Below are 12,779 nucleotides of genomic sequence, written 5' to 3' on the forward strand. Positions count from 1 at the left end.
GGCCAGCAGGAGCCTGGGCACCTGGGAAGTCTCCTCTGGACAGGCTAGCTGAGGCTCCTTCCCGAGGTGACTGCGGCTTGAGGGCCCCAGGTCAGCAAGGGTGGACACGCCACAGTATCCCATCTGCTTGTGTCCAGCTGGCCAGTGCAAGGTACCCAGCCAAGTCCAGCTTCTAGGCTGGACATGTTGGCTTGGTGGCAGGAGCTGCAGGTTCTTGGTGACCATCTTCTTTGCCCTGGTGATGTGGTATCTTAAGTGTCGAGTTGCTAACGTAAAGGTCAGTGGTTTGAATCCACCAGCCCCTCCGTGGGAGGACGCTGGGCTGTCCCTCCCTTAATGGTGTACAGCCTTGTACACCAGTTAGGGGTCGCCGTAAGGAGGGGCCTCCCTCTGTGGCAGTGATTTTGTGGCCTGGTTTGGTTCTTTGCCACAACCACACAGGCACAAGTAGTGGTTACACTGAAGCGCACAGAACCCACTGTGGAAAACCCAAGGGTCCCTGGTGGCATGGTGGTGAAGCGCCTCTCTGCTAACCAAAAGGTCAGCAGTTCGAGTCTACTTAGTGGCTCTGTGGAAGAAAAGACCTAGTGATCTGCTTTCTATAGATCTTAAAAGCCCTAAACCCACTGCCACCGAGTCAATCCCAATTGGTAGCAACCTTGTCAGAGACAGAAGTGCCCCCCAGGGTTCCCAAGGTTGGGGATCTTCATGGAAGCAGACTGCCTGCCTCACCACCCTCCCACGGAGCAACTGGCAGGTTCGAACCGCTGACCTTTCTGAGAAACTGTGAGGCACTGCTGCTCTCCCCCTGGGGGTGTCGCTTTGAGTCAGAATTGGCATAATCGCTCCCAGCAGCCTATGGAAAACCTATTTGGAAACAGCAGTGGCCATGCCGCCCCCCTTTCTAGGGCCTCTCACTAACCAAACCAGTCCCAACCCCTTGGCATCAGGCCGCTTCCAACTCAGCCTTGCATCCAGAGAGCAGCCGTGCTCCACAGGGTTTTCTCGGCTGTGATCTTTACAGAAGCAGGGTGCCAGGCCTTTCTTTCTCTGCACCCCTGGGTGACTTTGAAATGACCACCTTTGAGGTCAGCACTCACACTCAAAGCATTTGTACCACACGGAGACCTTGGGCCTCCCACCTCTCCTCTCCGGGGCCTGTGGGGTTCCTGCTGGCCTTAGTGGGGTGCTGGTGGGAACCTCCCTTGCTGCTTTCTCCTGCTGCAGATGGAAACGGTCAAGCAGGGTGTGGATCAGAAGCTGGTGGAGGGGCAGGAGAAGCTGCACCAAATGTGGCTCAGCTGGAAGCAGAAGCAGATCAAGGAGAGCGAGGAGAACCCGGCCAAGCCAGAGGTACCCGGGGCACTCTCCAGGCCCCTGCTCGCTGGGCCCCTCTGCCTGGAGCACTCTCCCTAGATTCACTTCCTGCTAACTGCCTTAGGCTGCTCTAACATCTCCTCCAGGAAGCCCGTCTTTTTTTTTCTTTTCTTTTTGGGATATGACCTTTATTGAGCTTATCCACCAGAGTGGAAATAATGTCTGTACAAAACCAAATGTTTGTTACTATAACTTCTGCATCACAGTTAACATCCAAACCGTTTTTTAAAAACAGTTAATCAAAACCCACTACTTCAGAATCAATAGCGTCTTTGAAGCTACAGTAACACTTAAATACAGTTAAGACTCGAATGCAGAAATTTGGTTGGTTGGAAAGCTAATTAAACTCCCAACTTGTTCAAATAGAATTACAAAAAGGCAAAATTGTGTTTTTCACAGAGATACAGTCCACTGGAATCACCAACACTGGAGAGCTGTTAGAGTATTTTCGAGTCCTGAGATAGTAAGGAATCCAGGCATCCTTTAGACAGTCTTCTGTTGTCCTTTCTTCCCAATCAGAGATTTGTGGATATGTGGAATGACACCACCACCAGCAATTGTAGCCTTGATAAGAGAGTCCAATTCTTCATCTCCTCGAATAGCAAGTAAAAATATGGAACGCATCACGAATTTGCATGTCATCCTTGCACAGGGGCCATGCTAATCTTCTCTGTATCGTTCCAATTTTAGTATATGTGCTGCCGAAGCGAGCACAGGAAGCCCGTCTTGATTTCCACTCTTTGCAGGTATTGCTCTGATCCCTGGGATGCGTGTCAGTCCATCTAATTGAGAGTCTTCCTCTCTTTCTTTGACCTTCCAACTTTCCCAGCATGATACCATTTACCAAAGACTAGCCTGTCCTGACAACGCGTCCACAGCATGTGAGGCAGAGTTTCACCATCCTTGCCTGTAAGGGGTGCCTTGGTTAAACTTCCTCCGAGACAGACCTGTTTGTTCTTTTGGCATCCCAGGGATATTCAGTCCTCTTTGCCAACGCCACAATTCAAAGGCATTGATTCTTCTTCTGTCATCCTTATTCATTGTCTAACTTCCAGATGCAAAGGAAGCAACTGAAGAAAGCGTGGCTTGGGTCAGACACACCTTAGTCTTTAAAGTGACATCTTTATTATCTTTTTAAGGGTCCTTACCATCAGATTTTACCAGTGCAACACATCTTTTAATTTTTTATTTCATTTTCTTTTTTAAAATCACATCAGTAAGTGAAAGGGATCCTACACAGCAGATTTCCATTTTTTCCTTCTGTGGAGCACCTGAGGGGTTTGACCCACACATCTTTGTGTTGGCATGGCAGCTCCTCACCACAAAGCCACCAGAGCCCCCATCTTTTCAATTCCTTTTTTTTTAACCAGACAGACACCTTTATTTCCCCCGATTACGCCATGAATTCATAGGCATTAGGTTCCAGCAGCTCGGGCTCCCGTTCGTTCTCACAAAGTGTACCTCCCTGCGGGGAGCGCGCTAGCATTTCAGCTGCACCCAAGCACCTTTCTCCTTGGCTTCCTTCTTTTTCTGATCATTTTCCTTCACTCATTTCATGAAGTGGTCTCTTAGAGTTCTTAATATATTCAACGCACACGTTAATTCCCTTGGCAAGAATTTTTTTAAAAATTTTTGTATTTTTTTTATTTTGTGTGAGTGTACCATCAAATCAGATCTGACTGGTACAGGAGGAGATTGTCCCTCCTTCCCCGGCAGAGCATCTGGTGGATTTGAACCATGCGCCTCTGGGATTGTAGTTGCAGCTCCTTACCACTAGGCCACCAGAGCTCCCCTTCTTGGCAAGAATTTGACCCTTAACTTATTCGTTCACAATGATGCCAACAGCATGCTGGGTAACATTGTAGACTCTTCCGGTTCTGCATGGTAACATTTGTGAGGCATTCCTTTCTGAACAGGGTCTATTCCCTCCATGTCTACAATATCTCCTTTCTTGCAGACTCGTATATAAGTGGCCTAAGGAACAACTCCATGTTTCCTGAAAGGCCGAGAGGACATACAGCGGGTGCCCCTCCACTCTCCCGTTGTGTTTGTCCTTTTGGCTTATCGCTGCAAGACCCATCTTTTCAATTCTTGACGGCTACAACCATGATCATTCAAAAACGGCCAGAAGAATACATGGATAGGGAACTGCCAGAAGTTCAAGCAGGATTTAGAAGAGGCCTTGGCACCAGGGATATCATAGCTAAGGTCAGATGGATCCTGGCTGAAAGTAAGGAATACCAGAAGAATGTCTATTTGTGCTTTATTGACTACGCAAAGGCATTTGACTGTGTGGATTGTGACAAGTTGTGTCTGACATTGAAAAGAATGGGAATCCCACAGCACTTGATTGTGCTCATGAGGAACCTATACCTGGAGCAGGAGGCTGTCGTGCAAATAGAGCAGGGAAGCACATCATTTAAAACAGAGAAGGGCTGTATTCTCTCTCTCTACCTATTCTATCTGTATACGGAGTAAATTATCTGAGAAGCTGGACTCTATGAAGAGGAATGTGGCTCAGGATTGGAGGGAGACTTATCAATAACCTGCATTGTCCAGATGACACAACCTTGCTTGCTGAAAGTGAGGAGAACTTGAAGCACTTGTTGCAGAAGATCAAGGAATGCAGCCTTCTGTGTTGCTTGCATCTCAATATCAAGAAAACAGATTCTGTGTGTGTGTGTGTGTGTGTGTGTGTGTGTGTGTGTACCGTCAAATCAGATCTGACAGGTACAGGAGGAGATTGTCCCTCCTTCTCCAGCAGAGCATCTGGTGGATTTAAACCATGAGCCTCTGGGATTGTAGTTGCAGTTCCTTGCCACTAGGCCACCAGAGCTCCCCAAGAAAACACATTCTTACCACTGGACTGATAGGCAACATCATGATGGATGGAAAGGAGATGAAAACGGTCAACAGCTTCATCTTGCTCGGATCCACAATTAACACCCGTGGTACCAGCAGTCAGGAAATAAGGAGATGCATTGCACTGGGAAAATCTACCATTAGGGACCTCTCCAAATTACTAAGGAGTAATGATGTCAGTTTGAGGACTGAGGTGCATCTGATTCAGACCATAGTCTTTCCAATTACTTACTATGCATCTGAAAGCTGGGCAGTGAAGAAGGATGACGGAGAAGAATTGATGCCTTTGAGCTGTGGTGTTGGAGAAGAGCACTGAATACCCTATGGATGACCAAGAGAATGGACACCTACATGGTGCTGACTGGGGAGCCAAGTAAAGTGAAGTAATTGGCAACTTTCCACAAGTGGTTATGCATATTGCAGGTTGTTGATGAATCTCCCTCTGACCTTCATGCCTCATCTTTGTACAGTGCAGTTTCTCATATTTTGGGCTCAGCTTCAGGCAGAGTAATGGTGGTGAAAGGGCACAGCCCTGACACGGGCCTTCCTTGGTTTTAAATCAAGCAGTATCCTTTCTTTTGTTTTTCTTAAATTATTTTTTATTTTATTATTTTGTGTGTGTGTGTGTGCTGTCAAATCAGATCTGACTGGCACAGGAGGAGTTTGCCCCTCCTTCTCCAAGGGAGCCTCTGGTGGATTCAAACTTCTTTGCCTTCAGGTTTGCTGTGCAGCTTCTTGCCTACTAGGTCACCAGAGCTCCCTTCCTTGGTTCTGTTTAAATGATCTATGAGCACAACTAAGTTTTCTGGGATTCCCATTCTTCTCAGTGTTTTCCATACTGTATTCTGATCCATACAGTCAAATGCCTTTGCGTAGTCAAATAGAACACAAGAAACAATTTTCGCATCATGGCTAACACCAAAAATTATATCCCCATGGATTCTTCTGAATCCAGCTTGAATTCCTGGCATTTCCCTGCCGATGTGCTGTTCTGGCCATTTTTTTTTTACTAATTTTCAGTAAGATTTCATTGGCATGTGGTATTAATGGCATTGCTTGGTGATTTCCATGTTCTGTTGGATTATCTTTTTGGGAAATGGGAACAGCTATGGATTTCTCCCAGCCAGGTGGCCAGGTCTTCTAAATATTTTGGCGTAGATTAGTGAGCACATCTGGTGCTGCATCTGTTTGTCAAAAGCCTTCAATTCTTAATCTGCAGATTTCTGGAGCTTTCTTTTTCCCCCAGTACCTTTAGGACGGTTTAGAATTCTTCCTTCAGTACCTCTAGGTTTTGATTGTATGTCAGCATCATCCAGTTCTTTTTGGTGCACTGACTGTGTATTCCTGCCACCTTTTTAAAAAAATTGTGTTTTATACAATCATTCTCATGCATTATGTTTTATAAAATCAATCGCCGTTGGACTTGCCCATCATTACCCTCTCTTTTCAGGTCCCTGCTGCACCATTCTCATTTTCTTCACCGCCTCTCTCCACCCACTAAGCTGTGGAACCCTTCACTCCCACCCCTTCCCCCATTGGGTCCCAAACATGTTTTACTAGTTATCCTTGTTTTTTTACAAAAGTGCTGTTTTGCAGTATTTGTCCTTAGGAGGCTGAGTTAGTTCACTCAGCATAATGCTTTCCAGTCTCTCCCAAGTTATGTAGTATTTTTTTTAAATTGTTGCTCATGTCCTTCCACTTTCTTTTGATGCTTCTCTGTCGTTGAGATTTTACTCGTAAAATCTTTCAGCATCGTGGCCAGAGGCTTGAATCCAGTCTTCAGTTCTTCCGGCTCGAGGAATGCCAAGCTTACTCCTTTTTGGGCTTCTAACTCCAAATCTGTGCTTATTTTGTTGTAATACTTTAGTTTGTCTTCTAAAGTAGGAGCCTTGTCTAAACTGAATTTTATGGTAGGCGGATTGTATCTCAATGTTCAAAAGATTAACTGAATCGATACTGTGTAGCACCTCGTCAGGGCTGTATGTTATCCTTGAGAACCAGTGGTGTTAGAACTAAATCATAGGTGAGCCTCCCGCGGGTTTTCAGAGGCAGTGAATTGCAAGGGAGGAGCAGCGGGTGGATTTGAATTGCCTACGTTTGGCATTGCAGCACAGCTTCTTACCACTAGGGCTACATAGGTGATATTTTAAAAGGAATTGCAGGATCTTTATAAATCTGAAACTGTTCAGCGTGCAGACTTGGGCAGCCCCATACCGTCTGACATGCTCCTTCTTCCTGAACACAGCTGGGATGGGAGAATTTTTCAGAACACAAAGCAGGTTTGAACTAGCCTGTGTCAGTACCTCCCTGCTGCCCACAGTTTCAAGTCCAAAGCCTTGAGCTCTGGGCAAAGTCCTGCCTCAAAGCCCCTCTTATCTCTCTTCCGGGTAACTTTCTAGCGCGCGCGCGTGTGTGTGTGTGTGTGTGTGTGTGTGTGTGTGTACCGTCAAATCAGATCTGACTGGTACAGGAGGAGATAGTCCCTCCTTTTCCTGGCAGAGCATCTGGTGGATTCGAACTGTGCTTCTGGGATTGTAGTTGCAGCTCCTTGCCACTAGGCCACCAGAGCTCCCCCCAGGGAACTTTCAAGGACCTGATCTAAACTGGCTTCTAGCCCACAGTTTACTTGGTTCTTCCTCCTGGAAGGTTCTTCCTGCCCTCCTCCTCCTCCTCTGGATTCTCGTTCCTTCTCTTCTGGTTTCCCTTCCCCCTCCTTTCCTCTCTGATCTTCCTGCCTTCTTAAAGAACAGCTTTATTGAGACATAATTTAAATACCAATTAATCTCCTTAAAGTGTCCAGACACTGGTTTGTAATATGTTCATGGGATTATGTCACCAACACTACAACGTTCAACATTTGTACCATCCTAAGAAGAAGGGACAACACAGGAGAGAGGAAGAGCCCCGATGAGATGGAGTGATACAGTGACTGGGGCAGTGGGGGTTGTGTGTCGGAGTCAGTGAGATGGGCTCAGGACAGGGCCGGCTTCAGAGCTGCTGTACAGAGGGTCACTATGGGTCGCAGCAACAAGAAATCCCTACACCTGGTTACACTTAGAGTGTAAGTGTGGAGCGTATTGAGCTGTGGACCCGAAGGTCGTTGGTTCAGACCCACCAGCTACGTCACAGTGCAAAGATGGACAGTTTCTCTCCTGAAGACTTACAGCCTCGGAAGCCAATGGCGGTCAGTGGAGGGTCGCTCTGATTGGACCTGACTCAGAGGTGGGACATGTGGTTTTACTTTACTATGACAGTGGCCACTCCTCCTGTTTTACTATTTCAGTGACATTAGAGCAGTATTTTACTGTGACAGCGGCCACTTCTCCCTCGGCCATGCCTCTGCTTTGGTCTTGGTGCTGTAGAATCGATTCGACCCCACGTGAGAGTGGACCTGCCCCAGAAGGGTTTCCTAGGCTGTAATCAGATCTCCGGGTCTCTCTCCTGTCAAGCCCTGGGTGGATTTGAACTGGCGACCTTTGGTTTAGTGGACACATGCTTAAAGCATTGTTTTGCCTGTTCTTTGCATTTGCCCTCTCTTGACAAATCGTCTAAGTGGGTCAGGCAGTGTCTGCCCCACTGGGTCAGCCTTCTGGCGCTCAGCACCATCTTGTCAAGGTTTCAAGGTTTGTCCTGTGATCAGGATTCCTTATCTCTTCATGGCTGAGCGGCGTCCTATAAGAAGGAGCCATGGTACCAGGTGCCGGGTGCTGGGTCTCGAGCTGGGGCCTTGTTTTTGTTTTGTTTTAATTAATTTTAATGAAAGTTTACAGAGACTTAGGGTTTTCAGTCATCCACTGTTGCACTTTTCTCCCTGCGCACCCCACAATTCACTCTTCTTTTTGAAAAGAAAAAGAAAAACTCTTTCATTGTTATGCAGTCCCTCCCCCCCAAGTTCTCTCCACTATGCAGCCTTCACTCTGGACTTCTGTAATGTCAAGAATACCCCTTCATATGTCCCTTTTAAACAGTTCATCTGTTTCAATGCAATATGCATCATTCCTCCCCTCCTTTTCTGTCTTCCCACAACCCCGATGCCAGTCCCATTTTACAACAGTGGCCCCATGCAGTATTTGTCCTTTAGTGACTGAGATATGAGGCCTTGTATGCCGCGCTGCTGGCTGAAGGTCAGGCGCTGATGCCCATGTCCTGCCCCTGGAGAAGGATAAGCAGCTTCCTGCTGTAACAGTCACAGCCTGGGAGGCCGGGTGGACGTCCTGTGAGTCAGAACCCACCCAGACCCAGACCAAAGGGCTCACTCTTCTCCCTAAGTTTGGGGGTTTTTTAAATTTATTCATTAGTTGAGTTTACAAACCATACTGGTTTTTCATTCACACACATTTCACCTTATAACTCCAATTCCAATTCCATTTATTTTCCAACACATTTTATGATGTAAATTGCTATTGATGAATGTAGTTAATTATCACGATGTCCAGGAGCTGGCAGGCAGTTTGGATCCCTGGCCGCTCCGGAAGTTAGACGCACAATCTCCTCCCGTGTGACTTGCGGCCCCTGAAAACCCGCTGGCCGGTCAGCTGAGTCAGTTCCGACCTGATGGCAGTGAGACTTTCTGAAGGTTTTTCTCGTATCAATCCCCAATTGCGTATTGCCTTTCCTTTCACTCAGATTATTAATTTTTTGCATAGGTTTGTGGCTTTTTTTTTTACTATCATTTTATTTGAGTGAAGATTTATTGACACAGCGTGTTGGTTTTTCACACAACCGTTCACAAACTTTTTGTTTTCTAACCTTGGTTGATTTATTTCTTTTTGGTTTACTGTCCTGTTGTACATATCAGGCTCATAGTTGGTGAGCAGGAACCAGACAAGGATGCCCTCTGTCACCACTCCTGTGTCGTCAGGGAAGTCCTAGCCAGAGCAGTAGGGCAAGAAAAGGAAATAAAGGTCTCCTGGTTGGCACAGGGAGAGGAGAACTATTTCTACATCCAGATGATATGATCCTGTATGTGTTTGTTGTTGTTCGGTGCTGTTGAGTATGACTCATAGGGACCCTAAGAATGACAGGTCTGACCTGTGTCCTGTCCTGTGTCGTCCTCATCATCTCTGACACACTTGAGCCCACTGCTGCAGTCATTGTGTCAATCCATCTGGTTGGGGGGTCTTCCTCTGACTCTCCACCTTTCCAAGCATGAGGTTCCTCTCCAAGGAATAGCCTCTCCTAACAATACACCCAAAATATGTGAGATGAAGCTTTATCATCTTGACCTCCAAGGAGCACTCTGGCTGCACCTTCTCCGAGACATAGCCGTTTGTTCTTTTGGCATTCCGAGGCATATTTAGGACTCATCTCCAACACTACGGCTCAAAGACGTCAATTCTTTTTCTGCTGTCCTTATTCACTGCCCAGCTCTCAGGCCTAGCATCTCAGTACACCTGTGATCCTACGTCTAGAAAGTCCCAGAGATTCAGCAAGAAAGCAGTTGGATTTGATTGGCCAGTTCAGGGAGTTGGTGCCCATAGGGAATTGTCCTGCTAACTCAAAGGCCTTCCCTCTCTGGCCACTTACGTCCGCCAGAGGCTGCGAGGGAGAAAGATGGGCAGTCTCCTGTCGTGTGACTTCTCACCTCAGAGAGCCCAGTGAGGGGTCAGCTATGAGTGAGAATCCGGCAAAGTGTACGGGTACAAGAGGAACATATACGCCTCCTGTTACCTGTCTGTGTACGTGTGCATATGTGTAGGAGAAAGGTGGATAATCTCCCATACGATTTGGTGCTGTGCACAGTGGAGTCAGAACTAGTGCGTAGCTGACCCTCCCACGGTCTTCAGAGGCACTGTAATCGCGTGGGAGGGGACTGCCCATCTTTCTCCTGTGGAGCAGCTGGTGGTTTGAACCGTGTACCTTTGGGTTGGCAGCGCAGCTCCTTACCAGTAGGGCTCCCTTAGGCTCACAGTCTCTGAAAACCTGCTGGAGGGTCGGTTCTGACCGGACAGCTCATAACAGCATGTGTACGTTTGTACGCACTGCTCCTCACTCTTCTGCTCCTGGGCTGTTTCTACCTCTTGGCAGTAGTGACTAGTGCTGCAGGGAGCATGGGGCACCACAATCAGCGCAGGGCACCAGGCTGCAGTGAGCACGGGGCAGTGAGCGTGGGGCACCCAGTCAGCGCAGGGCACCAGGCTGCAGTGAGCACGGGGCAGTAAGTGTGGGGCACCCGGTCAGCGCAGGGCACCAGGCTGCAGTGAGCACGGGGCAGTGAGCGTGGGGCACCACAGTCAGCGCAGGGCACCAGGCTGCAGTGAGCACGGGGCAGTGAGCGTGGGGCACCACAGTCAGCACAGGGCACCAGGCTGCAGTGAGCACGGGGCAGTGAGCATGGGGCACTTCAGTGAGCACGCGGCAGTGAGCTCGGGGCACCAGCGCCGCATCCTTGCTTTTGAGTCTTTGGTTTGTGGGAGGAGCAGAAAGCCTGGGTCACATGGTCATTCTGAGCTTAACTGTCTGATGAACCCCAAGTCACCTCACAGTCACCTCACCCTCACAGCCTTCTGTCAGCAGATGAAGCGACTACTTGTGGGACCAAGCCCGTGGTGGGCAGCTCTGCCCGCAGTCAGCTTGCCCTGCCAGGGGTCAGCCCCCGCACCCCCACCACCTCTCCTCCCCGGGCACCCTGGCCCCTGACTGTCCCCTCCCTCCGTCCCCAGCAGGTGGAGTCCCAGGTGCTCACCATGTTCCGGGACACGACGCAGCAGCTGCAGGCCACCTGTGCCTCGCTGGCCTCCAGCCTGCAGGGCCTGCCCAGCAACATTAGGGACAAGGCCCAGCAGGCCCGCCAGCAGGTGGAGGGCCTGCAGGCCACCTTCTCCGACATCCACTCCTTCCAGGACCTGTCCGGGGCCATCATGACCCAGAGCCGTGAGCGCCTCACCAAGGCCCGCGAGGCCCTGGACGAGATGGTGGAGCACGTGGCCCAGAACGCACCCGTCAACTGGCTGGTCGGGCCCTTCTCCCCCGGACTCACCGAGAAAGCCCCAGAAGACCAGAAGTAGGGAAGAGGGGGTCCTGGGGAGCTCAGCCTTTCCTGGGAAGGGGTCCAGCAGCCACCCTCCCTTCCACCTCCAGCAGCTCCTAGAGATCTAACTCTTCTAACAGTGGGAGGCTGGGCCTGACGGGGCCCTCCTCTCCCCTCCTCAGCTCAGGGCCCTCCTCTCCCCTCCCTTAGCTCGGGGCCCTCCTCCCAGTTTTGTCCTATAAAAGTCCAGGCTGTCTTTCACTGGTTCTCTTTCAGTGTGAGTCCTGGGTACCAGCCTGGGGCCTCCCACGTGAGAAGTGGGCTTTCAAGGACGTGGGGGGACAGTAACGCTGACGAGACATGTAGGGGTGAAGGAGGCGGGTGCCAGCCTGGCCAGCCGGTTCTGGCGCCTTGATGTTTCTTCCAGCTTTGCCTTAATAAATTCACTGCCGCTCAGTGCACGTGTGTGACTGTAGATCTCTGTGTGCCTCACTTAGACGTGGACTTCCCTCTGAGTCCGCTACACCAGCACCCCCCAAACTGGGTGGCTTCAAATGCAGACTTTCAGTCTCCCCAAGTGCCGGGGGGACTCCCTGGTGCTGCCATCAAGCGCTCGATGACTGACCGAAGAGTTGGTGGTTCCAGCCCACCCAGTGGTGCCTCAGAAGAAAGGCCTGGTGATCAACTTCCCCCAAATCAGCCCTTGATAGATACTGTGTGTCAGTGTGGCCTTAGTTCTCAGTATAATGTTTCCACACTCAAACTCTTAAGTGGAAATAGACTCACGCTGACCCCTCAGCGGGTCCTCGGTGGCTATAAATCACATGGGAAATAGCATATCTTTCCACGCTGGACAGCTTCTGGGTTCCATACTGCCTGCCTTTGGGTTGGCAGTGCGACTCCTTACCACCACGCCACCAGAGCTGCTCAGTGTTGGTGAAGAATGTTGACTCCGATGAACCGCCGTCTTCGTTGTCTGACGCTGCTATAGCAGAGTTACCACGACGGAAGGTTTTACCAAGCACGTTTATTCTCTTACAGTTCAGGAGACTAGAAATCCAGGTTCAGGGCTCCAGCTCCTGGGGAAGCAGCTCTTTCTGTGTCGGCCGTGAGGGAAGTCCTTGTCTGTGTCAGAATCTGCAGGGCCAGCGTCCCCTGGTGGCCTGATGTGGAAGGTCGTGCACTGCCAACCCAAGGGCAGGCGGTTCAAAACTACCAGCTGCTCCGAGAAAGAAAGATGGGAAATCTTTAACTGATTTACAGCCTCTGAAAACCCCCTGGAGGGCCAACTGTGAGCTAATTGTAATGCCACGGACATAATGGTGGCAAGACATTCATGGAGCAGGGCCTGGCCCAAAAGACACTCTGGGTGAAACGAAGGGTCCCCCTTCTTAGCTCACTTTCCAGGGGGTAAGAGGTATTACAGGCTACACGTAGAAGCACCTTGCCTCACAGTCTTTAAGGGCACAGATGGGATTGGGGAGTGTGGTATTCCACCCTCAAGCCTCTTACAGCCATGTGGTTTAACAGATCATGGGGGAGCAACACATGGCTTCCAGATTCTATCATT

General features: G+C 49.5%; 1 protein-coding gene across 3 annotated transcripts in view; it reads left to right on the plus strand.

Moving 5' to 3' along the window:
- PLIN3 (perilipin 3) overlaps positions 1 to 11,246 on the plus strand; it is a 23,636-nt gene extending 12,390 nt beyond the window's left edge. For 2 of the 3 annotated variants that reach the window (XM_006896379.1, XM_006896377.1), the window contains exons 6-7: positions 1,228 to 1,353; positions 10,902 to 11,246. In XM_006896379.1, coding sequence (XP_006896441.1) covers positions 1,228 to 1,353; positions 10,902 to 11,246 — 471 coding nt within the window. The remainder of the gene's footprint in view (positions 1 to 1,227; positions 1,354 to 10,901) is intronic. The other variant, XM_006896378.1, reaches the window with a different exon arrangement.
- Positions 11,247 to 12,779: the final 1,533 nt, after the last annotated feature.

Source organism: Elephantulus edwardii, unplaced genomic scaffold, assembly GCF_000299155.1.
Source record: "Elephantulus edwardii isolate Elephantulus edwardi_28Jun2011 unplaced genomic scaffold, EleEdw1.0 scaffold00185, whole genome shotgun sequence".
In the NCBI taxonomy this organism is placed as follows: Eukaryota; Metazoa; Chordata; class Mammalia; order Macroscelidea; family Macroscelididae; genus Elephantulus; species Elephantulus edwardii.